The sequence below is a fragment of the Cydia amplana genome, chromosome 6 (genome assembly GCF_948474715.1).
Source record: "Cydia amplana chromosome 6, ilCydAmpl1.1, whole genome shotgun sequence".
Lineage (NCBI taxonomy): Eukaryota > Metazoa > Arthropoda > Insecta > Lepidoptera > Tortricidae > Cydia > Cydia amplana.
In genome coordinates this window covers 15629146-15656323 of record NC_086074.1, presented here as the reverse complement: position 1 = coordinate 15656323, position 27178 = coordinate 15629146, and the positions used below count along the sequence as shown (strand labels likewise).

General features: G+C 36.1%; 2 protein-coding genes across 2 annotated transcripts in view; one reads left to right on the top strand and one right to left on the bottom strand.

The window, feature by feature from the left end:
- Positions 1-27178, bottom strand: part of LOC134648926 (uncharacterized) — a 125767-nt gene that overhangs the window by 16350 nt on the left and 82239 nt on the right. Inside the window, exon 3 of the mRNA XM_063503548.1 lies at positions 22013-22149. Coding sequence (XP_063359618.1) covers positions 22013-22149 — 137 coding nt within the window. The remainder of the gene's footprint in view (positions 1-22012; positions 22150-27178) is intronic.
- On the top strand, positions 2865-4880 carry LOC134649268 (15-hydroxyprostaglandin dehydrogenase [NAD(+)]-like). The gene is made up of 5 exons (XM_063503990.1): positions 2865-3006; positions 3284-3526; positions 3871-4044; positions 4252-4391; positions 4715-4880. Exons 1-5 carry the CDS (start codon positions 2887-2889, stop codon positions 4878-4880), a joined length of 843 nt encoding a protein of 280 aa, XP_063360060.1. The 5' UTR covers positions 2865-2886.

The window sequence follows — 27178 nt, the reverse complement described above, 5'->3', positions numbered from 1 at the left end:
AGGAGAAAGTGAAAAGAGGGTGACGAATGCAGCAAAATGTTGTTACTGTTATGCAAATATTTCTTTCAGTATCATTAAGTAAAATGATCTCTGAATAAACCCCTGCCTAACACAAGCTGAAGCTCACAATATAAAAAGGTCACGTTTTTGAAGAGGAGACACGTATGAAACGCCAAGCGCCGGCGTATGAAGTCTCTTAGCATTCCAATTTTATTTCTGACATTACATTTTCTAGCGAGATTTTATGCATTACTATTTGATAGAGAAGTTATATTTTTCAAATCTTGATGCTGGACATATTTTATCGTCGTGGCTTTTGATATTTATATTACGTATTTGGTAGAGAGTCGTTAGCAAATTGGAAATTTCTACCTATAAATCAAATCAAAATCAAATCAAATCACATATCATTTATTATCAGGCAACTAAGGCCCATACCTTACAAACTAACATACATACAATAATAAAAATCTTACAAGCTAAAAAATATTTTTTTTTTCTCATTTGGACACCGTGTTTACTTCATCGACCAGGTTACTCCGTCGCTATGGCATATGACACCTTCACGCCTTAATTAGTTACATGAGTCTGTGTAACTAGCAGTGACTATCCAAAAAAAATGAATAATGTTGCCGTGTGGATTATAAAAATGTGACGTTTAGCTTAGACTAACCTGTATTATGATTATTGATTACCAACAACTTAACGGGACCCTATATGCAGTCACGTTTACATTTTTGATTACAGATATTGCAGTCTCCTGTACATTTCTGATGCCATGATTCATCATAATACCTACATTGTGAAAAAATGTCTTACGTACATCATTCCAAAAAGTGACGGCATCGTTAGCCGCTCTATTAGATATCATTGTTGCGTTCTGCCCTAGTAGCACGGTCGTATTTTTGTCGTTTATCACCATGCCTGTCACATTCTAACAAGTATGTAAGTGCGAAAGTGACGGGCATACTGATAGTCGATAAAAATGGAACCGTGCTGAGCCCGCTGAATAGAGCACTTGAAATTGCCGCAACAGGGTCGTCGTCAAAAATTAATATACGTGTTTCGCCTTATTACAATGGCATAAAGCGCAAAACTGGTAACATATCTTTGACACCGACTCAAATATCCTTCTATCTTCTTTCCTCTCTAGTTACAAAATGTGAGTAAACGAGACCACAAGATCACGGTTAGATTGAATTATTTGCGTGTCTGAGGTGCAGGAGATTGAGATGGATCCTTTTAAAAAGAGATTTTGATAGAAATTCGTGATCACGGTCTTGGTAGGAGGAATAAAGAGTGACATTGTTATAAGATTGAAGACTTATCAACCTTGCATGTAAAAATAATCCATTCATAATTCATAATAATTCATAATTCGTTTATTGTCTGTAGAACATGGGTATATACAATGATGGAACATTAAAATATAGAATCACCATGGTCTTGCCATTAGGCGTACAAACAGTCAAACTTATAACTATAACTACTTATTACTACTTAATACATAAGTCATGCAGAATACAATATTCTTAGTACATTATTAGTTAACAAAAGCGGTCTCATATGTTAAAATGTATCACAGAGGTACTCTTGAATGACTTTTTAAAGGTTTTGCGTATATTTCTCCTTGATGTCTAATGCTATTAAGTTTTGTATATTGACCGATGTTAAGTTAAGTTAATCCTCGGAAAATATCTACTTTATAACAATTAAGTTCAACACGAATTACAAACCATTAGATTTACCTATTTGTGATTATTCTTGTGAACATCCATATTCCTTATCCACCAGATTAACCCACATACTTTTCCGAAATTTACTACGCCCACGAAACAAAAATATTTTGTGCCTAAGACATTTGAAGTAAACCCTTTACAGATAATTCATCCCAAATTTTAACATAAATAAGCACAGTACGTAGGTAGGCTATACAAACATACCAACGCAATTAAATTCATATTCCCTTAGACACATAACGTGGGAGCTCACATTACATTATTCGCAACACAAACAAATGAGAGCTGCCATATTCTCCTCGTCTAAAACCTTTGAGATCCCGCTACATATAATTTGCCGTAGATGAAGCATGTTTGACGACTTCAAGACGCATTAGTACTGCTTATAAATATATTAATTTAATTTTACAAGCAGAAACGTCTGCGACCGATGCTATAAAGCTTAGAATAAATTTAAAAGTGGAAAACCCATAATATGGTGGAAAGATTTGCTGGCTATGGATGAGGGCTTGGTGGCTCAGATGGCAGAGCGCTGGAATATCGATCCAGAGGCCGTGAGTTCAAGTGTCACCCAAGACAGTAAGTTTTCACTTATAAATTTATTCTAAGCTTAATAATATATTAATTTAGTACAAAACGTTTGTCAGTTGCGTCCATATTTACGACATGTAGAACAACACCTTTACGTCTTTACGTATTATTATTATTGTAATAATACGGACGCTTATCACAGACGGCACACCAGTTGCGTGACGCACGCGTGCGTGGTGCGTGGACATCTACTCACACGCCACCCGGTGTGATCTGACGTTATGTATTTATGAGCAAACATAGTTCGAAAATGGTATAGGTCACCTGCACACAGAAAAATAATTATTTATAACTTATCGTTTGAACTCGAGTGCTTTCAACAGACGCAGCTGACTGATAAAAAAGGGTCAGTGCAAAAAGAACGCTCGTTATAGTTTATTGCCAGATTGTCCACGAACCACCGACGTAAAAGACATTTTAACGAGCCTTATCGTGGGATAATTTCATATCAAAGATACCATACGCGAGTAGTCTGTGATAAAATTCTGCAATCACCTTTTTATTGAGTTATCTAAAACGGTTGATTTGAACAGTGTTGTTTATCGGAAAGTAAAAGATGGCCGCTTGTGATATAAAAATTTCAGCAAATATTGAAGACAAAATATTTGTGGTGACCGGCGGTGCTGTTGGGGTTGGTGCTGGAGTTGTCAGGGCACTGTTAGCAGAAAATGCCAGGGTAAATAACATTTTGATAATAATTACATTTTGAATAATGATAAAACACCTACGTGAGATTTTGGACTTAGTGTGAATTGTAAACGTACATATCTGAGATGATGAAGCGAAAATAATGTCACTATCACGGTGAAACAAATTTAATTATTTTAATTTGACTGAGTTTTATTGGTGCTCTCTAAAACATAACAATTTAACACAAAGCTGACACCGTTTACAACACTCAAAACCCCTACTCCTAACAGTTAATATAACAAGTAATTTCCCCAATATTGCAGCACGTCGCTTACCTCGATATAAGAGAGCACGAGGGCGCGGCGCTCGAAGCCGAACTCTCCAGCAAGTTTGGCGCCCTGAGAGCCAAGTTCATAAAATGCGATATTGCCGACGAGCGTCAGCTCAACTCGGCGTTCACGCAAGTTATAGACAAATATCGTCGGCTAGACGGTGTCGTTAATAACGCCGCCGTTTTGAACACTGACGAGACGCAGTACTTTAAGAAAATCATTGACGTTAACTTTGTAAGTATTATTGAACAATCTTTTTTAATCGTGATTATTAAATCGTGACTTTTGAGGAATTAAGTATAATTAAGTACTTTTATAATTTAGAAGGAGTACTCTTAAGTATTCTGTGAATTCTTGCGAACCATAATAATGTTTTTTCTATAATCATCCCAGTCAATATCGCAAGTCAATCAATCTCATTCAACCTCAAAATCTGTACCAATTAATTACAACATCATTTTGTCAAAGAACATTCTGTCTTAGCAATATTTTCTTAATCTGTACGTATTGCTTCCGTTACTGACATTAATTTTCCCCTTGTGTAATAATCACACTTTCCTGCTTCATGTTATGTTTAGACAGCCACAATCCAAAGTTCGTTAGTGGCATTAGAGTTAATGCGGGCCGACAAAGGAGGCGCGGGTGGCGCAATCCTCAATATTTCTTCCTTATGGGCTCTCAGAGGTGACAGTCAGCTACCTGTGTACGCTGCCACAAAAACCGCGGTGCTTCATTTCAGCAATTCCATTGGGGTGAGTTCTACAAACTGCATTATCGAAGTTTCTACACGTTTATTTTATCAGTACTTGAGGCAAACTTTGCTCTTTGCTCAGTTTCAACTCGATAGTTATGAATATATAGTTTTTTTATTTGCGTGTATTATTGTTTGTTTATTTGCTAAATAGACGTTCGTTTGCATTTGGTTAGAATAAAATCATAAATTATAAATATCTTTACAGGGAAAACGGTACAATAAAAAAACAAATGTGAGAGTTATGGCTGTTTGCCTTGGTCCCACTGATACTGCAATCCTTCACAGAAACAGCTTGATAGAAGATAAAGACTCCGCGTTCACATCACATGCAGATGAAAGACAAAGGTAAAAAAATATATATGTAAATTTTGTACGCAAAAGATGCGATCATAACGAAATAATAAGGATCAACTTAAAAACCAAACCCCGTTGCAAACAATTAAATTAATATTAACTAGTCATGAACTGAAGCGAATTTCGCTGTTCCTCATGAGTTTTCCTCCTATTCACATAATCCTCAATCCTGATGGATGCAACGTAACAACGGTTTTCTCGCGATTAGGCAGCTGTTGTTTCATTTTCCCCGAGAAAAATCGGATTTATGCCGTAAAGTCCCCGCCGCCTTAAGTGGGGTTCATAAACATTTTTTTATGAGTTTTTCTTTGTAGGGTCGAGTCGGCTGTCACTGGCATTATAGAAGTCATCCGTGGAGGCCAAAGTGGAACTACGTGGATGGTTTCCAATGACAATCCAGCTGTGGACATCACAAAAAACGTCAACGAAAGCTACGAAGTTCTTTCCAAAGGTGTCAATGATCTGTTATTGGGACCATGAATGTATTAGTTAAACACTCTATCTATGCTTCGACGTTACTATATAGTATATACAGTCAAAATAAAACTGCTTCATTTTCTCATTTTACCTAAAGAAAAAAGACATTTCAGGAAAACGTATCGATGAACTTGGAACGGTTATTTAAACGTTCCTTGAATGTTAATATTGGTTCTTCTTTTGAAAGAGCGATCGACTTCAATCAATCGGATGTTAAATTTCTACTTCCGTTTTACCATTTTCGTTTATATTTATTTTGTATTATTAGGGGTGGGAGATTGTTAAAATGTTAGGGTATGATTTATAATATGAATTCACGTGTTTTGATCAACGTTTATTAATCAAAGATTTATTGACACAAAAAAATGGAGTTCTTTTTCTATCGCTTCAGATGTAACCTTGTAAATGTTGAGGGTTATTCATAGTACTCGAGTAATTGCTCTTCGTATAAATATGGAGAATAAACTCGCTGCAAATTTGTAGGCAAGTATGCAAAAGCGCAGTAAGTCGGATAAAGATCTTGGAATACCAAACTCAAACACGCATCGCAATGAGGCATATCGCAATCGTCAAAGCAATTAAGCGCCGGTGTTCTAACTGGGGACGTGGAGTTGGCAGCAAAGTGCAGTTGTCGCTCCTCCCTCCAAGATCTGGTTAATTTATGATCTAGAATTAGCCTTAATCTAGACCGCTGCGCTTCCAGGCGGAGCGACACAAAAAGGGACAATCTCGTTGTCCAACAACTGTGCGCTGAATTCTGGTGTAAAAAGTTCTTTTTTATTAAATTCAAATGTAATTCGCTCAGGTTTTAGTGGATTAACGGTGCGCAACACAGGAGAAAAATATTCAATCAATGGATAGTTTTATTTTTACCCACGCTACTGTTTTATACCTTTTTTTTATAAAACGTTACCTACATTAATTTACACTTGAATAATTTACAAATTATCTTTATTGGAAAAGTTACCAATGTTTTTATTTACCTTAATGTCTAGATTTTAATCGAATATGAAGTTTAACTTTTTTATAAACATAAAATGGGGTCGTTTTGTTTCCCATAAAGTTTTGTCATAATGATTGTTTGTCATATTAGGTATCATCATCAATCATAAAACTGAAACCGTTAACTTTTCAGGATTTTCGTAAGGTTATCCTATGGATAGGCTAGGTTAGGTTAGGTTTGTTTTATGGCAATTCTGAAAAGTGACGCGTTTCTCAACCAAATGAATTATGACTAACGAAAAATGTGGGCAAACGAAAACGAAATTATGACTTAAAACTTTTTGGGAAACATAAAATACATACAGATTAGGGGTCACAAACCCGGTTTCACCGAAATCGAAAAAACCGGGTTTTCAGCCAATTACAAGAACCGGGTTTTAACTATGATAAAACCGGCTTTTTCGAGTTTTTCGATTTTACAGTTTTATTTACGTACATAATAATACATAGTTTAATTATTTTGATGAGCAACAATTACAGTTGCAGATAGACTGCTTAGGTGCTTCTTGAAGTTGTGGCTTTTCTATCCAGGGTGATTTCGAGATATTTAGGAGGTTATGGCTGATAAGATTACCCTGAGTTTTACTCTCAACTCCTTGGCCTAGCTTGCTCCTCGGCTCCTTGGCCAGTTTGTTGTACAGGTGAAAACAGGACACCTCGGTCTTAGAAGTGCGGGGACACAAACGCCACCGGCAGAGAAAGTCGTGTAATAGATCCAGGTCCTTTTCCAAGGTATGTTGTCCCTTTTCAAGCTATATTCTTGTGTCACTTGTGGCCAGGTCATCAGCATAAGCAAATTTCCGCGTTCCGCGAGGTGGTGTTAGGTAGGATACGACTCAACCATCGGAATTTTCAGACCTATGACAACTAATACTCGCCCAGTGTTGAGAATGTGGGAAATCTACAGAATTCACTACCTAGCACATATAGTTCGGCGGCCACTGGAGAACCGTCCACTACTCTTGTTGTGAAGACTAGGTCCAGGTGGGGGTCACTTCTCCATCCAGTAGATTAAAAAAATATTTTTTATTTATTTTTATTTTATTGGTATTCAGGACAACAACAGCCGTAAATATAACTAAGACATATTAATGCTTACATAAAAATAAGGCCAATAACAGTCATCCATTGAATTACATTGTATAACGATTAAAAATAGCAAAGATAAGAAAACAACGAGAATGTACAATACACACAAATGCTCGATACGCTAGAAATACTATAAACCGGTTGTACAAAGTTTAAGTAATGTAGTTAAAATACCTACTTTTGATACAAAACAAAACCATGACATTGCATCAGTTGTAAATCAGACACCAGCAGACATTCACAAAAAATATTAAGACATTAAACACCGTAATGTAAATGTAACTCAAACTGAAGTTTTATTGTAAGTTAGAATTATTAGGAGTTAGAATTTAGAAAGGTACCTACCTATAACGTACAACTAATTGCATAACCCTGGCACCCAGGAGCACATAGCTAGAAAAAGTTATGATGTAAAGAGATATTGTAATAAGATGTACATATTTACTTTTTTATTTAAGGAGCAATTATTACCAGTACTGAAATTAAATGTAAAATTACAATAATAATAAAAACAGAAACTGATTTTATATTAATTTTCTTTGAACAAAATGGAATATATTGATTTTTTGAATTTATTTTTTGAATATATTTGAACGTTCCTTTGTCTTTGTTAGAATCGGCTAAGAAAGTGTTGTTCCTATCTGCCCAGTCCATGATCGCCTTCCTCATCAGATTTCCTAAATCATCAGCTGATGTAGTAGCCGCTACCAAATCAAATCCCGGTAGGTAATTTACCTCGTTTAGCGAGTTGGGTATTGGGTATCATCAGCGGTGTGTGTTTCCTGAAGGAGGACTATGTTCAACACTGTTGTCACGTAATATTTTGTGTAATATTTTACAAATTATGCGTAAATTTGAGATAACCGAAAAAACCGGAAACCCGGTTTTGCTGTTTCACAAAAACCGAAAAACCGGCTTTCTCAAAATACGCGCGGTTTTGTGACCCCTAATACAGATGTAGTGCAAAATTATTTTCCTTCGTATTTTTACCGAAACGTACGAACGTGTCTTGCTATTTCAGTCAGTCTCGGTATAAAAAGTACTGAGGTTGATTGAAGTAGCATGACAAACACGAACGTTTCCGATAAAATACGAAGGAAAACAATTATGCACTAGGTACATCTTTACGTAGCTCTATGGCAAAATGTTTATAAATTTATAAAACCAAGTTAAAAGTTGTGCTTTTAAACTTCCGTAAAGATTTTAAGTAAACTTTCACTGATGATACTTACAGTGAGTGGATCATTTAGAAGTTGGAAGATGAGTATTTTGACGGTGTAAGCGGACTCATTTTTGCGTTGTGTTAAGAGTCCGCAGCAAGCTCGGTTCTCCACACAAAAGTAGTTACGCTCTCATTTTAAAACCACAAGCTAGATAAAAAAAAATCATCATCATCATCATCATTCTCTTGCCCTTGTCCCATTCACTTGGGGTCGGCGCAGCACGTCTTTCTCTTCCATACCTCAAAACAATAAAAAAAAAGATAAAAAAAGATTATATACCTATTCTAAAAATTTGGATGACGGTACTAAATAAACCCTTTATGTTCGAGTCCTACTTGCACTTGAACGTTTTTTTTAAAGTTTAGTCTTCAAAACAAATCAGTGTTTACATGATTTTCGGTACACTACTAGTAATTAATTTGAATGTCGTTATACTTATCTATCAAATCTTGTTATGTAAACATTCACTGAATATACCTTTTTTTGTTAGCCTGGATTAGTGTCCCACAGCTGGGCAAAGGCCTCCCCTCATTTCCTCCACTCAACCCTGTAGTTTGAATATGCCTAAATAAAAAATATGCTCACCGCTAACAGTAAACTGCAAGAAACTTTGATACTTACTTTACTTTTGTATCGTAACACGGCCCATTTACGGAGGCTTCGGGCCCGAAAATTACGTCAAAGTGGGCCTTCGAACCGTAACCTAAAAGGCTGTCCTTAAATTATAGTAAATGATGACAAGCTCTAGTTTAACAAGTCTATTGTTTTCAAAATTGCGTGTTGGTTTAACCGTAAGTTGATTGATCGTTGTAGGTACGACATTCTTACTTTAAATATTCACATCGGCACATCACACATAATTTATTTAACAGTTAATAATCAGCATTAAGATGATGTTATCGCAAAGCAATTTACATACGTTTTATGACAGTCGCGAAATTAGGCATATTATCTCAATGAAATGCGGATTATTTAATTGTATGCTTACTTTTTCTTACGATTCTCAAGAAATTGGGCAAGAACGAGTAAAAATTTTGCGGGTGCGATTTTTTCTCGCATTTTTAAACAAATATGAATACCAGACATATATGTATTGTTACTTGAATTTTCATGCCAAAACATTTCGATTTAAATTGAGAACGTAACCTCGACTCCATCTGAATTTCTGAAATGACTCTTAAAATAAATGGTCTCTAACACTGATTTAAACTTTCACGATTTTTACACATTATTAAATTGTACAACAGGACTTAATCGCGTATATAAGTTTTAAGATTTACGTCCGACGTTTCGAGGACGGCGTTGTCCCCGTGGTCTCGGAGAAGACTGGCTTAACAACGCCGTCCGCGAAACGTCGGAGGTAAATCTTAAAACTTATATACGCGATTAAGTCCCGTTGTACAATTTAATAAATGGTCTCTGTTAATTTCACTACAACGTCTGCAACACATCGCACCCTTTCAGCACAATAGCCGCCGCAGTAATGGCATTGGTCTAATGAGTCCGGCCTGAATAGCACTGTATCAATGTGACGCAAACGACGATTGACCCAGTTCCAGAGGGCCTACCGCGAACCACGTTCGACGTGTTGCCTCCCTGTCTCACTTACGTACAAATTTACAAGTGCGACAGAGAGGCAACACGTCGAACGTGGTTCGCGGTAGGCCCTCAGATTCGACGGAACCAAGGCACGACAGGTTAGTACACGTACAGGCTTTGTGGAGCTTGTTGCTTGGAAAATGGTTATTACATTTAATAACAATTTGCTGGGAAACTAAATATCTTTTTTAAAAAAAAGGGAACCGCCTTCAAAAAACCAACCCACTGAAAAGTACAAAATAATTTTTATATGGCACCCCTTTACGTGTCCAGTCCCTATCCCACGGCGTAAAGCAAATTTTTGCCAAACCAAAAAGTAATTAATACCTAATAATAAGAAAATTAATAATCATCCGGGTAATTACTTAGTTTTTGAAGTCGGTGCCAAACCAAAATTTTTGAGAACCGATATCTTATACAACGAAGAACGCTGCACTTACTTGCATTATAAATACATACTTAGTTTACTCATTAATTTAGTTCTTGTAGGTTAAGTACTACGTACTCGTATTGTTTTTCTGATTGGTAGTAAAGGGGATAGGGACTGGACACGTAAAGGGGTGCCATATAAAAATTATTTTGTACTTTTCAGTGGGTTGGTTTTTTGAAGGCGGTTCCCTTTTTTTTAAAAGATATTATATTAAGTTATTTTATTTTTGTTTATTTTTAATTTTTTAATTATTTTTAATTTATTTTATTTTATTTTTTACTTTTTAGTGATAGGTAGGTACTTCATTTATTTTAGGTTTTGGGCTAAAATACTAGTTTGTTAGGCTCTCTATTTAGTCTACTAATGTTGGTGATGGCCTAATTCGATGATAATCGCGACACACATAATATGACGTTTTGGTGCTAAACGATTTGTATGTATATTGCTCCCACTCCCACTCCCATTCCCAGTCCCAGTCCGAGTCCGACTCCCACTCCCACTATTTTATCTAAATCGGTTTTGCAACATAAATTTGTTGGTAGGTATACCGAATACCGATAGCATGGCCACCTACCGGGTCCAATTGGTTTTTCAAACCATCCATGTACTGTACACTAAAACCTTCTCCAGAATGTAACAAACACTTTTCTGAAAACCGCATCAAAATCGGTTCAGCCAAACGCGAGATAATCACGAACAAATATACACACATACATACGTACATACATACGGGTCAAACTGAGAACGTCCTTTTTTTAAAGGCAGTTAGAAAAAAGTTCATCGACCCACCTAGTGGACCTCTGCAACATAGGCAAACGACGACAAGTCGGTTAACCAAAACAAAGTGTGCCTATGTTGCACCAAACCTAAGTTCCACTAGATACAGCAAGGGTTTAGCATCAGCTCTATCTTGGGTACTGCTCTTCCAAGTGCTCATCAAGATGTGACAGATTACCAAAATAGCGTGGGCCTATGTTGCATCAAACCTGAGTTCCACTAGGTACAGCAAGGGTCAGCATCAGCTCCATCTTGGGTACTGCTCTCCCAAGTGCTCATCAAGATGTGACGGATGGCCAAAATAGCGTTGGCCTATGTTGCACCAAACCTGAGTTCCACTAAGTACAGCCAGGGTTCAGCATCAGTTCTATCTTGGGTACTGCTCTCCCAAGTGCTCATCAAGATGTGACGGATGACCAAAATAGCGTGGGCCTATGTTGCACCAAACTTGAGTTCCACTAGGTACAGCCAGGGTGAACCCTGCCAGCCAGGGTGGTTTGGTGCATCAGTTCTATCTTGGGTACTGCTCTCCCAAGTGCTCATCAAGATGTGCCGGATGACCAAAATAGCGTGGGCCTATGTTGCACCAAACTTGAGTTCCACTAGGTACAGCCAGGGTGAACCCTGCCAGCCAGGGTGGTTTGGTGCATCAGCTCTATCTTGGGTACTGCTCTCCCAAGTGCTCATCAAGATGTGACGGATAGCCAAAATAGCGTTGGCCTATGTTGCACCAAACCTGAGTTCCACTAGGTACAGCCAGGGTTCAGCATCAGCTCTATCTTGGATACTGCTCTCCCAAGTGCTCATCAAGATGAGACGGATGACCAAAACAGCGTGGGCCTATGTTGCACCAAACCTGAGTTCCACTAGGTACATCCCGAGTTCCACTAGGTACATCCAGGGTTCAGCATGAGCCCTTATCTTGGGTACTGCTCTCCCAAGTGCTCATCAAGGCGTGTCGGATGACCAAAACAGCGTGAGCCTATGTTGCACCAAACCTGAGTTCCACTAGGTACAGCCAGGGTTCAGCATCAGCTCAGATCTATGTATACTAAAACCTTCTCCAGAATGTAAGAAACACTTTTCTGAAAACCGCATCAAAATCGGTTCAGCCAAACGCGAGATAATCGCGAACAAATATACATACATACATACATACATACGGGTCAAACTGAGAACCTCCTTTTTTTTTTTGAAGGCGGTTAATAATAAAAACAAATGAAGAAATGGAACCTGCGGCAAGACTGACCAATCGCTGTACAGCCATCGTGATGCCGCATTGGTCAAAATTGTTCACTCTGTGCAAAGGAAGATCAGTATTTACACTTTTTAATTAAACAAAGAGACTAAACAAGACACTAAATAATAAAAAGAAGATATGCATACATTATTCTCTATTTTATTAATGACTAGCGACCCGCCCCGGCTTTGCACGGGTTAACAATTATACATAAACCTTCCTCTTGAATCACTCTATCTATTAAAAAAAAACCGCATCTAAATCCGTTGCGTAGGTAGTTTTAAAGATCTAAGCATACCTACATAGGGACAGACAGACAGCGGGAAGTGACTTTGTTTTATACTATGTAGTGATTTTATACTAGGTACCGTATAAACGTTTGTTGTTGATGAATAAAAACCTTAGCGACGGCTAACCAGATACCGTTGCCCTATGTGCCTAGTTATGACAAATTACTATCACGCCGCAAAAACTATTACAATGATATCACAGTGGAGGAAAACAGCAAAAAATCCATCAATATTATTCCTCAATCAAGCACATTATACAGTTTAGCACTGCTTATTGAACCACATCCTACTGGGGGGAGAAACAAACACAATTTCCGGTCACTGCGTGGACCGCCTGACCTGTTTACTACGGTGCCTTACTTTTATGTAACTTACTACGGGACCCAGATGTGTTAGATAGTGCATAGGTTTTCTGTAGGTATAGGTAAGTACATATGTATAACATTTAAAACTTTCGCGTTTTGAACACATATTAAAAACATATTTACAGCGAGTCTATCGCTAATTTATGCACTTATTTTTATTTCAGATGTTCTGACGCAGGTTCTCTTCTCGTGGTCGTGGATATAAGTATACCCTAATGTACATGTATATATTATTCAGTAAGTCCGTTTTATTTAATTTTACTTTCTAGGTACTTCGTAGGTACAGTTTTTTTAATAGTTTGTACTTGTTTTCGATGCAAGATGTAGTTTCAACCGGTCTGTTATTTTACGACACATCTGCTAGAAACTTTTATGAAATTTAGAATAATAATGGACATTCTATACCTATATTTAATAGACAAATTATTTAATAATAAATAATATAGAATTTACATTTACTCCTTTATGATATACATCCAAAGATCTACGTAGACAAGTCTAAAGTTATCACATAAAAAATCATGAACAGGATTAAAGAAAATGAGAAAGAGTGAAGACAATGTACACAAAAAAAGGCTGCCTTAATCCTTAAATCGCTACATCCATTCTAATGTACATAACATAAAAGTACCGGAACAAAGACGCGAAAGAAAAGTTTCCCGAGTTACTGCAAAGTCTGTCTAATTGCATGCAAATTAAAGGATACAGTTCTAACAGACAACTCAGTGGAAATTAAACAGACAAATGGGTAATGAACGAGAAACGAACTCGAAAACAAAACGTTGCTAGAATGTTAATGAAACAAATTGGTTACCTTAAGCTGGTAATTCTTTCCAAACGGTAAATTCTTATGTAGCCACATTTAGGGCGTTGTGTTCAGCAAGACACGATAAAATACCTACCTGTACAATATTGCAGCACATGAAATATCCTCGCAAGTACCCACCTACTTGCTTATTAGTAGAGATGCCACGAATATTCGGCAACTATTCGGTATTCGGCCTATTCGGCCACTTTGCCGATTATTCGGTATTCGGCCGAATGTTGCCTACTATTCGGCTGAATACCGAAAATCTGTTGCACTTACTTAAAAAGAAAAATTGCACAGTAAAAATAACCAAAAACTATGTAGGTAAGTATATATTTAGAATGTGTTCTTGGAAAGATGTTAAATACGAAGACCCTTTTTTGAGCATTTGTTGATTAAAAAACATTTTATTTTTATCATGGGTCTCTTTTGTTTCACTCTATTCATTAGTGCTGTTCAACAAAAATATATCTTAGCTAACGTCATCTAACTTTGAGCTTTGTTAGCGATCAGTTTTCATAATAATTGTGACTCAAAATATTCGCATGTCATGCCGAATATTCGGTCGCCGAATATTCGGTATTTGGCCGAGAGAGGGGCCGAATATTCGGTATTCGCCCAAAACCACTATTCGGGGCATCTCTACTTATTAGAACAAATAATAAGATTAATAAGTCTTCGATTTCAGAGCAGTTACTATCAACATAAAGCAGCCGTATCGGCCGTCGAATTGATCATCAAGGGTGAAGTTTCTATAAAACTTCTAGATAAAATAGCTACTAGAGAAAATGGGTAAAATGGCATAAATGGGCCAATTCAAAAGTTAGCCATCGTTTTCAATACACACGTCTGGGTTCGGGTCCGACCTATTTAGGTTTTTGAGCACGTTTCATGCTAGCATTATCAAAGATCAGCTCGAAGGAACTATTTAATTGCCTTAAATCATAAAAAATATATTTGGTTTGTACAAGTACAAGGCGAATTCAATATTCCTATTCACGGGCGTGAGGTCAATAATTGAACTCAAACTCAAATGAAAAATGCTGTAGATAGGTAATTACTTTTATAATTATCTAATAACTACAATTGACATTTATAATAGCAGAAGATACTTTTAATTCGAAGCGTTAACTACACAACTTAGGGTAACATTCAATTTCTTTATTATTTTTATTTTATTTGTTATTATTAATACATGAATACTTATAATCTAATACAGTTCCCTGCAAAACTGTTTGCACAGTTTGACTGCACCGCAGCTGCACTACTGGTACTGAACGCGCCGCTGTTACTGTCAATTTCCATAGTACCTACTTGAGATTAAGTAAAATATTGTAGAAAATATCAAATCCTGAAGCAAATTCTCGATGTTCTATTTGGTGTCAAAGCGTTTATATATCTGTTTTGTGAGCCCGTGTCCCTCCACGTGGAAACTACAGAACCAATCGACCTGAAATGCTGCATGTCGACCGTGTAAAGGCAAAAAGAAGGGTTCTAGCATTTTTGCAACTGGCACAAAGGGAATATGTGGGTACTGTATCAGTTTGATTAGAAGTAGAACCGTAAGGTCGGGGTACTTTAGCCCCCAAGGTTACTTTGTTCACCCATGAAAACCTATTTTATTGAATTGATAGATTCTTAAAAACGACATTATGAAATGAGATTATGATGAGATTAATAATACAGTAATTTTATACATTTTGCGTTTGCGTCAAATCCGGTAGTTCTGATTTTTTGCAGACTTGTTTATGATGTTGGCTTAATGACTAATCCAAGTTTGTGACCTCGAGCGCCGAACGCAACAACAAAACCGCGAAAATTTCGGTTTTTTTTTTTAGTTTTGGGCGATTCTAACCCTAAAGGACTAGTTTTTGATAGTACCTTCCTTAGACGTTTTTAAAGAAGACTAAATTTGCTACAATACGAGATTAGAACTGTCTCTGTAGATTGAATCGTTTTTTTTTGTATAAGTATATGAATTGACTCACTAAATTATATTTGCATATGCCAATCTCATTACCCATGTAAATAATGTAAAAAAAAAATGTATATAGTTAGATAATAAGAAATTATTTCGTACGCCAAAAGGCACATCATGGCTGTTCCTTAGAATATTAAGTTATCATCTATTTATGTACCTGTGATGAACGAATAAAGAATTGAATTGAATTGAATTGAATTGAATTGAACAGTTTCCGAGATAAAGGCTTTCAAAATTTATATTTTTTTTAAATTGAGCTCGTATGCACTTTTGAATCAGCCGATGCCGCTTGGCACGATTGTTCCTAAGGTCAAACAAAGCTGATTTAGCCCAGTAGCTACGAGATCGTACCGTGCTTACCCCCCCAAAAAGGGAGGGAAAGGTCGGATCTCCAGGTCCAATCTTTGCTATATTTCTTTCTACTCTTAGCAACTAGGGTAAGTTATATATCATTTTCATATGCACCGGAACAAGCAAGATTAAATATTGTATACCTACTCGTAAATTTATATGTTGTTACTCGTATTTCCCGCTTTGGGAGCGAAGTTTGTGGCTAGCGGCTGTACCAAAACGTAAGATTAGCGGACTGGAAAATACGAAAAGCTGTATTCAGGGGATACGTTGGGTGTTTATATCTTGGATTATACTGTTACAAAAGCACATGTTATTTCTGAATTCAATCCAATCCTATGACGGCTATGACACTAGCATTGACGTATAATATCTAAGGACGGGCTAATGTTGTACTATTAAAAATCGTACTAGTTCAGCGGTGTTACTCACGAATTTCAGCCAATCGTGCAGTCTAACGCAACTAGTAGCGACCAATAGCGCGCGTAATGCGAACTCGTCAACCAATTGCGCGCGTGATTCGAACTCATCAACCAATCGCGTTGTAGCGATTTCACACCGCTGTACTGGCCCCTGTCATGCCTCATTTTTATTGCCCGTAAAGCCAGTCCCTAGATATCTATGTCAATGGACACTAGACATCATTCCGATTTCGGTCGCTCTTTTGATATTTTGATAGGCAAGCTTGTACATTGTAGATCTGTGATAACTAATTAAGTAGGTATATAGGTACTATAAAGGATGACTCACGTTAAACCGAACCGTCTCCGGGCCGGAGCTTCCGGAGCATCGTTTTCTATGGCAGATGGTGATCACGTGCGTAATCAGGCCCGGACACGGCCCGGTCTAACGTGAGTCATCCTTAATATAGCAAAGTATGGGATACGAACTCAAAAATAAAACACCTCTAAATTCATACAATTCAAAAATATGTTTTATATTTTATTAGGTTTTTATCTAGTTGTAAATGTATTTTTAAGTTTGTCGTTGTATTTTTAATGAACAGTTAATGATGGTTCAATGGGTTTCGTAATTTCGTTTGTGCTGAAACCCATCTGAGACCCAGTGTTGCCAGATCTACTGATTAAGCAGTAAATCTATCTGATTTTAAAAATATCTACTGATCTACTGCTTTTTGCTGGTGAGCTACTGATTTTTCGAAAACGAGGGGTAAAATTTATAAAACCATCATAAGACCTGTCGTCATGTATGGATGGAATGTTGGGCTCTAAAGGTCACGGATGAGAAGAGATTGCATGTAGCGGAAATGAGAATGTTAAGATGGATGTGTGGTGTGACAAGAATGGATAGGATATAAGGAATGGTATATAAGAGGAAGCCTGAAAGTTGCACCCATAGTAGAAAAAGTAAAAGCGAATCGCCTAGCGTGGTATGGGTATGTGATGCGGAGGGATGAAAGTCATGTGACGAGAAAGGTATTACGAATGAATGTGGAGAGAATTAACGGGAGAGGAAAACCGAGGAAAAGATGGATGGACTGAGTCATGTGACGAGAAAGGTATTACGAATGAATGTGGAGGGAATTAACGGGAGAGGAAAACCGAGGAAAAGGTGGCTGGACTGTGTGAGAGATGATATGAAACGAACGCAAGTGAATGATGAAATGACGATGACGGGCGAGAGAGAGGTATGGAAGAAAAAAACATGCTGCGCCGACCCCAAATGAATGGGATAAGGGCAAGCGAATGATGAGTAGAAAAAAAACTTGTGCTCATTTATTAATTATAATAACAGAAGTAAGAGACAGAATGATACTCTTCATTTTACTGTTACTGACAATTTGATTTGCCAGCTATACTCAATTACTCAATCACGCCCAGTTTGTCAGCAGAAAAAGGAAAAATAAAACAAATTTTCTATGGGAGGTTGGTGTCTGAGGGTCTACCGCAAATCACGTTCGACGTGTTACCTCCCTGTCACACGTACAAATTTACAAGTGCGACAGAGAGGCAACACGTCGAAAGTGGTTCGCGGTAGGCCGTCAGGTCAGAGCATTTTTTTTTTTTCAATTTTACCTATTGCAGACATCACTTTTTAAATCTACTGCTTTTTTCCCCTATCTACTGCTAAAACGATTTTTTTTCTACTGAATATTGCAGATTTCATCTGGCAACACTGCTGAGACCTTATTAAAAAACAAAAAAAATACCAATTTAATATGCTTATCATCACTATCAGCTTAGGGCGCGTGTGGTGGGTATATATGTGGTTGTAGACAAGCAGCGAGTGTATTAGAAGCAATTTATTTTTGATACAATTTTGATGCGTTATTGAAAATACGTCCTCTGAATCATTGGAACTGAAAATCACAAATCAAACGAAATTAAATTTGGGTGGTTTCATTAGTTTCTATTCTCTTGGATGTCTTTCGATTGTTTTCCCGCCAGGATATTGAATTAAATTTCCTGAATGTTATTCAATGAATATCATATTTGGCGTTAATTTATATTATTGTCATTTGTTACATTCTGTGTGTATTTAATTTGTCAACTTATAAAATAGTGCAGTTATGCAGGTTAATAATATATTATACTCTTCTGCGAGAGAGAGAGAGAGAGAGAGAAAGAGAGCGAATATATCTAATACTTTTAAACGAGCAATTCTTGCATATTTATTTATATATATGTATATATTTCGGGGATCTCGGAACTGGCTCTAACGATTTCGATGAAATTTGGTATATGGGGGTTTTCGGGGGCGAAAAATCGATCTAGCTAGGTCTTATCTCTGGGAAACGCTAATTTTTGAGATTTTATATGTTTTCCGGGCAAAGCTCGGTCTCCCAGATATTCATTTTTAACCAATATAATATCAGACACATAGTGACATAGTAGGTACATATGAAAATTATAAGTTACTACATCTACATAAATTGATCAACCAAAGTTCAACGTTTCAGCTTCGGCAAAAATGTAGTCTCCATTTAGGTATCTCTCCGCGTTCCACTTTTCTCTTAACCTGTTTTTACGATGCGTGCAAGCAATGTTAGGATCTCGTGACACACGCCACATTTGCATGGGACCAGCAAAGTCTACGTGCAATGCACTGCATGTATGCTGACGTCGGAAAATTGTAGACAATTTAGGTGACATGTTTATGATTAACATTATTGAACTAGCAAGTAAATATGTAAACACATTATTGTGCGTAAGACAGATTAAAAATGTATACTTTATTTTTGGTTACCTATCTCATCTCCGAATATTATAAATCCGCTTATTAAAATCCAGAAATTTTCATTTAACTGAACGAGTTTTATTAAACCGTTGTATTTTTAGAAGGGTCGCCAATCTAACCTAAGCTAACCTCTAGGGGATACCCCTAAGTTCAGATATGTTACCTTATTTTGGCATTTTAACTTTATTTACAAGACTTATTGAAATAAAACAGGCATCAGTTATCTAATAAACTTCTATATAGTATTTATTTTTTGGTCCTCAACAGAATATAAGTGTTTTTATACTATTATAGTATATTATAGTATCGGATATCATAATCACCTATCTACCGCAAAACTGGGTGAGTAGGTTTCGCGGGGAGAGGTGGGTTATGAATGGGGAGAGAAGGTTTGAGAGGGGGGTGAGAAGGGATTTTAAGGCTACTGCTACAAAAATAATGTATTCCAATTTAAAATGGAGCTATAGTATTAACGCATAATAAAAAAAAATCGATCCAACAATCTTCCAAGATCACCTTTGTATGAAAACCCCTCTCAACCCAAATACGAGGCACTACGGAGTGAGATGGGTTTTCCTCTTTATCGTCAAAGTTATGAAATGGAACTACCCAAAATAAAATAAAAACTAAAATACAAACATCCGGAACACTTATTATATACACCATTCAGTTTTCATATGTAAAAATAAAATGTTATCGAGGTTTGACCCTCAGTTTCAGTTTTGACCCTACTCACCCCATTTGACGGTACAGGGAGTCCTCCATATTTTCTATATAGGAATACATATTAGGTAATTTTTACCCATACAATTGCTACCGATTCCAATTGTTCATTGACTACATCAAATATAGCTTTACCTCCTACATTTTCATACAAAGCATCATCGAACGTCCGGATATTATGTCAAAGGGTTGGATTGAAACAAGCCGACCTCGGGCCAGTGCAGTCTGCTTGATTCTACCATAGAGAAAAAAATACATAGAGTGCTCATTCTATACATCAGTTTTAGTACCAAAAAGACTATTAGCATCTAGCATCGAGTAGCGGAACTATCAGTACTACTACTAGTATGCTGTTGAGATAAGACTTTCCGGTCGGTGCTACATCTATTGTCAAGTAGCAGTACTGATAGTTCGGCTACTCTATGCTAGATGTAGACACTGAAATTAATAGTCTGAACTGATGTATGGAGTGAGCACTCTTGTCTTTAATTCTCTATGATTCTACATAGTAGATACAGTTATAGAATTGTAAAGCCCGTTACATACAAGTGAATGTTCTATTAACTGAACGATTATGTTTCCTGAATGAGTCTCTGGGCGAGTCTTAAGACATGCTTCGGTTCCGAAATTACTGTTTCAAAGCGCCAATTGTGAAAAGGAAAGGATGCGTGATTTCGTATATATATATATATATATATATCTTTTAAGCAAGTAAAAAACAACGGATAAACGGCTGGCACTCACGAATGAAATGATATTTAAATACTCAAAATATCATTTCATTCGTGAGTGCCAGCCCTATATAAGTGCGGTAAGAAACGACTTTTCTGACAGCACATTTTTCATATTCCTCCATTTGGTGCCCGTGAGCGGTCCACTATATTTCCCTTCATATTCCGGAGATCCGGGAAGATTTACCCACGGGCGGATTTGACTTGCCGATAGTTTGGTCTATTTTCGGTGCATATAACATCACTTCGCGTAGCGTTTTTAGTAAGTTTTAAAATTATAGCTTACAGAAAAGGATGTTATAAACCTAATTCAAAAGGATATGGATATCAACCGAAATATGGACACTTATTACATTGAGCGTCACAGAAAAAGTATTAAAGAAAGTATTTAATTCCATCATAATTAGGAATAATTGCAATTTGCCCAATCTGCGAAATCAATCACATTACGATGAGGGGTTTTGCGAAAGAATATATTGCAATATATTATTTCCGAAAACCCTTAATCCTTTTCCAATACACAGGTCGTAGCTCTAAGCTACAAATAGGCGGTCGCTTGACAAATGACGCGCCACGTTTATTCATTAGTGTCTAAGGTCGCCTGTGTCGCAATCAATAATAGCCGAAAAGCAATTTGCTGGATATTCATGACTTTTCTGTAGACAAACACGTAGTCCACGTCCACATCGGGACATTTGAGACAAGCGAAAAGAGATTAATGATGTTTTTACACGCACAAATTCATTCATTCCGCTTCTCAATCACAATTACCTCACGTAATATAAGATTACTTGATTCTGGATGTAGGTAGTGGAGTGCGCATGTATAGGCTGATTGTTTCACCTAATTATTTTTCATGTCTGACATAGCGCATACTTCTAATGCAGGGAAAACCGGTCAAAGCGGTGCTGAAACGGTTATTAGGAGAGGGAACTATAAAACGTAATTAGTAAAAAGCTTTATTTCTTAAGGCGAGAGAACTACCGGACCAATTAAATAAGCATAATAAAACTTTAACTTATTAAATTGGTCCGGTAGTTACATTAGTTTTTGGTCTTTAAATCAAATTCTGGTAAAGGTATTATGAACACGAATATGTCGTCCTGACGTATTTCATCTATTTATAAAAACATGTAATAATAATATGTCATCGCACAGCATCATAGAGAAGTTTCAAACTTCAGATAGCTTAGCATGAATTGCGTTGTTGCACGCTAGTCCATACGACTTGAAATTGCGCGTGAAAACGTAAGTCATGATCAGCGGTCAGATTACGATTTAAGTCAATGTCTCTAAACATTTATTATTTTTATTAATTTATTTCTTACCTGAACCAAATCCCCATGCACGCCTCCAGGCGCTGTGATGGTAAGGAGACACACGTACGGTACGAGATCCTCGCGCGGTCGGTGGAGCTCCAACTCGTACGTACGGCCAATGTCCCCGTAGTAAGTTTTGTTGCAACCTGGTGACAAGGAAAACGTTTGTGAGACATATACTAGAATAAATTTAGAAAATAGATTAACAATAGTCTTATTATACGAGTATATTATTACAAAGATATACCTAGTAAACCAACATTTTCTGTTTACGTTGGTATCATAGTCATAAATATTTAAAACTAAAACCATTTTTTCAACAAAATGGTAAGACAAAAAACTTAATTAGGTACTTTGATGTTTGTCCGCCAGTTAGCTTCATTGTATTCGCATACCAAACACGCGTATAATCAAAGTTGGAACTTCAATACATATTATAAAACAAAGTCCCCTGCCGCGTATGTCTATCTATATGTTGTTATGTTCTGTATGTTCGCGATAAACTCAAAAACTACTGAACAATTTTCATGCGGTTTTCATCTATTAATAGAGTGATTCTGGAGGAAGGTTTTGGTGTATAATTTGTAAAGGTTTTGTGTAAATTCGTTGAACTACCCGTGGGAAGCCGGGGCGGGTCGCTAGTTAAATATAAAAGCAAACTACTTAGATTAGACTTGTTTTGTAGTATATTTATATGGTTCACATTTTATCTTAAGACTTTCACATATATGAATAAAGACAAAAATAACGTACCTCATATTGCTTTTTTCGTTATTCAATTATTTTCGATTTACTCGTACTAGTAAAATGTACTAGTATACAGTGTGGAAAGATAAGTCGGGCCCTGGAGGGAAACTACCTTAAATCCTTAAGCTGGCTCATTTTACTTAAAGGAGACATTCCTTTATTTTTCAATAGAGACAAAACTGCATTCATAGATTTTCTAAAACTCGCTTGCCTCGCCCGGGACTCGAACCAACTAAAATTAAAAAAAAAAAAAAAAAACTCTCCCTATTTTATTATACTAATTGATAGTATAATAATTCAGAATAAAATTTCTCTAACAAACATTTGGTCTTAAAAATAAAAAAATGATCGTTAAATGTAACATTAACTTTATTTTAAACTTAATTAATTCCAGACAAACAAGAAGTCCAGACCTGACGCCCATGGACTTCTTTTTATGGGGTCATGTATAAAATGTTATTTATGAAACTTGCTATGAAACCGTTCAAGGGCTAAGGGTTGCGGTAGAAAATGTTAGTAGGGGCACAGATCATAAGGGGCATACACCACAACACTTTGCTGAAGGCTACAAAAAATGAATTTCAACGGCAACTAATTTTGTGTAGCCGGAACGAGGGGGCTCATTTCGAACAATTTATCAGTTAAATAATTTAAGTGTAACAAATTGATAGTAACATAAAGTTAATGTTAAATTTAACGATCATTTTTATTTTTAAGACCAAATGTTTGTTAGATAAATTTTTACCGGAATAATAATACTATCGATTAGTATAATAAAATAGGGAATGTTTGTTTTTTTTTTTCATTTTAGTTGGTTCGAGTTCCGGGCGAGGCAAGCGAGTTTTAGAAAATCTTTGAATGCAGTTTTGTTCCTTTAAAAAAATAAAGGAATGTCTCCTTTAAGTAAAATGAGCCAGCTTAAGGGTTTAAGGTAGTTTCCCTCCAGGGCCCGACTTATCTTTCCACACTGTATACCATATTCTGAACCAATTAATCACTCGTTCCATGACATCTTTATCTTTCCCCGAACCGTTTGGGGTAATTTACATCATTTCGTCGTTTGGACCAAAGCTAAAATTGACGTCGGATTTAAATACGAGAAATCCGGAATAACTTTATTGTAATGAGCCTGACGATATCGTAAGAACGACTTTGTTTTTTAATTAAATAATAAAGAAAACAATTTATAGCCAAGATATTGTTAAACAACAGTTTTTACAATGACTTGCCCCGTTAGTAAATATGTATGTTATTTTGTGAGTGTAGGTCAAATCTTGGAAGCTAAATTTGAGCCACTTTACGATTTCAGATTGAGCTGAAATTTTGCATATATATGTAAATCGGATAGCAATGCAACATTATGATGACGTGGAACTGATCTAATGATGAAGAAAAAAGGAGGCCATGGAAACTCTGTGATAAAACAATGAAAACTAATTGAGTTTGAGGCGATAAAAGCTTGTAATAATAATGACATTTTTGCCAAAACTTAAGTATTTTTCTTCACAGTGAGAGCAATACCATAATTTTAATTTAAACATTTTATATGAACGAAATGTTTTATGTGCCCAAGAAGTAAGTTTTATATTTACAGAAGCTGTAGAACAAACTTGTGCCATGCATGAACACAATCCAATGAAAATATTTGCGACGCCGCCTTAGAAACAAACGACCTGCATCTCCAGATAAAGCAAAGTTCTCTTTAGGAGCGGAACTGTTACTGGCACTACAGGGGACATCATTTAAGCAGTAGGTAAGATGAAATAAATAAATAATATGAGTACTAAATTGTACAACGGGACTTAATCGCGTATCTAAGTTTTAAGATTTACCTCCGACGTTTCGAGGACGGCGTTGTCCCCGTGGTCTCGGAGAAGACTTTAATAATGTGTATAAGTCGTGAAAGTTTAAATCAGTGTTAATAATATGATTTATGATCACCTGCAACACATTATTGAGTTTTACTAACTTAAAGTCGAAATTTATTCGTTAGTAAAACGGTTGATCAGCTTAATACAATCCTCAATATATTAATTACTTAATTATAGATATTTTGCTCAGTCTTAAGCTAATGATCTGATTGTATGTGAAGTATATTATTGTGTTATGTACTGTGGATGGTACAAAACATATGCTTCATAATCATATTGTTTGCAGAAAGTTTGATGAAAAACTCTCTACCTTCCAGCTAAGTAAAAAAATTGGACCAGAATCTCAAATTAATCTTACTTCATCTAGCGAAGTGAGGCCTTAATGGTTAACCTCTTTTGTGTTTGTAATTATGATATACCTTGAAAATCAATTTCACTGTTATTGATACAATTTAAAATTTGTCAAAAACAAAATTGTTTAAACATCAGGGATAGGGGCTGGAAACTAAATAAAAAGCTATTGGCATAAAAAAAATACAAAATAAGTTCCCTGACAATATTTTTGTTCATCGTCGTTACATGAACCGCAACGCAACTTCGTGTTGCAACTTTTGTAATAATTGGGTACTTTCCTCTACTTAAAATAAATTATTTCGCACCGTGCACGAAATAAAGCACCAGATAATTGTTAGAAAAACATAGATATAAGTTATTTTTAAACACAATTTATATTTAATAAATCAGATAGAAATATAAAAAGCGGCCAAGTGCGAGCCGGACTCGCCCATGAAGGGTTCCGTATTTAGGCGATTTATGACGTATAAAAAAAAAACTACTTACTAGATCTCGTTCAAACCAATTTTCGGTGGAAGTTTACATGGTAATGTACATCATATATTTTTTTTAGTTTTATCATTCTCTTATTTTAGAAGTTACAGGGGGGGGGGGGCACACATTTTGCCACTTTGGAAGTGTCTCTCGCGCAAACTATTCAGTTTAGAAAAAAATGATATTAGAAACGTCAATATCATTTTTGAAGACCTATCCATAGATACCCCACACGTATGGGTTTGATGAAAAAAAAATTTTTGAGTTTCAGTTCGAAGTATGGGGAACCCCAAAAATTTATTGTTTTTTTTCTATTTTTGTGTGAAAATCTTAATGCGGTTCACAGAATACATCTACTTATCAAGTTTCAACAGTATAGTTCTTATAGTTTCGGAGAAAAGTGGCTGTGACATACGGACGGACAGACAGACGGACAGACAGACAGACATGACGAATCTATAAGGGTTCCGTTTTTTGCCATTTGGCTACGGAACCCTAAAAAGTAGGCGAGTTGACCGTGACGTCACTACACACGTTTTCATATAAATCCCATATTGGCAAATCGTTTTGACAGTTCTAAAAAGGTAGCTGATTTGACTAGTAGGAAAGTACCCAATTAATTACATTGTACTGACAATGAAAGCTCTACTATGCCTATACTTTGCTCACACGTACATCAAAGTATACAAAGTTGTACTTGCCTCTTCTTCGCCGCTCTAGAGTGCTTTCAGGCTGATTGGCCGAACAATAAATAAGTGTCTGTTGTCTGTATGGGGCTCATTTTTCTTCACACTTTCACGTAGGTTACACATGCGATTTTAATATTTGAGTAGCGTTATATTTTATATATGTTATGAAAATATTTATGCTTTTATATTTCTGACATATTCAGGTGCTGGGAACAAAATTTGCTACTTAAAAAGAAAAGTGGTATTCTTTTGATTATAGTGGTAATATTAAAGCAGGTATTAAATATGTCCATAGAGCGAATTAGGAACCAAATAAAATAGTCTTTAAAATGCGCCATTGGCTTGCTTATTGATCAGTTATATAAATCGATTGATTTTATTCTAATTATTGTATTTAAAACACATACTAAATTTACCATAAATTGTTATTACCGTTATAACCATTCATTTGCTGAACTTTATAAACCTTTGATATGTCTACGTTTTTGAGTTGCACAAACCATTTTCAACATCAATATGGATGAGTATAAACTTATTTCAATCGCCGCGCCATATATTTGCTTCATATTCTGTCTGTGCCAAATATTTTGCTTTTGTTAGTTTCGTCTGGTAATATTTTTAAGCTCTTGTCGAGTAAATATTTCGATTTATTTCTACAGATTAAAATATGGTTGTGCGTAGTGCAATATAGACCTTACATTATTTGCTCGACGTTTTCAATTAATTGTGTATATAACTACCACCAACCTACCTACCTTTTAATTGTGTACCTTTATAACAGGCTTTATTGGGTCATCTTAAAACTAGCCAACATTTGTGTAATAATCTATGTAATAATTATTTAAACTAGCGATAATTAATCTTCATACTTACACGATTAGAGATTAAGTTTATCATTAGCAGGTACCTATTTTAATTTCATCTATCAGTGAACAAAAATGCATACGATCAATGTTTACTTACTGATACTAAAATACACAATCACAGTAAAAGATTTAACATTTTGTTACACGAACTCAAGTTTCAAGTAAACAAAACTA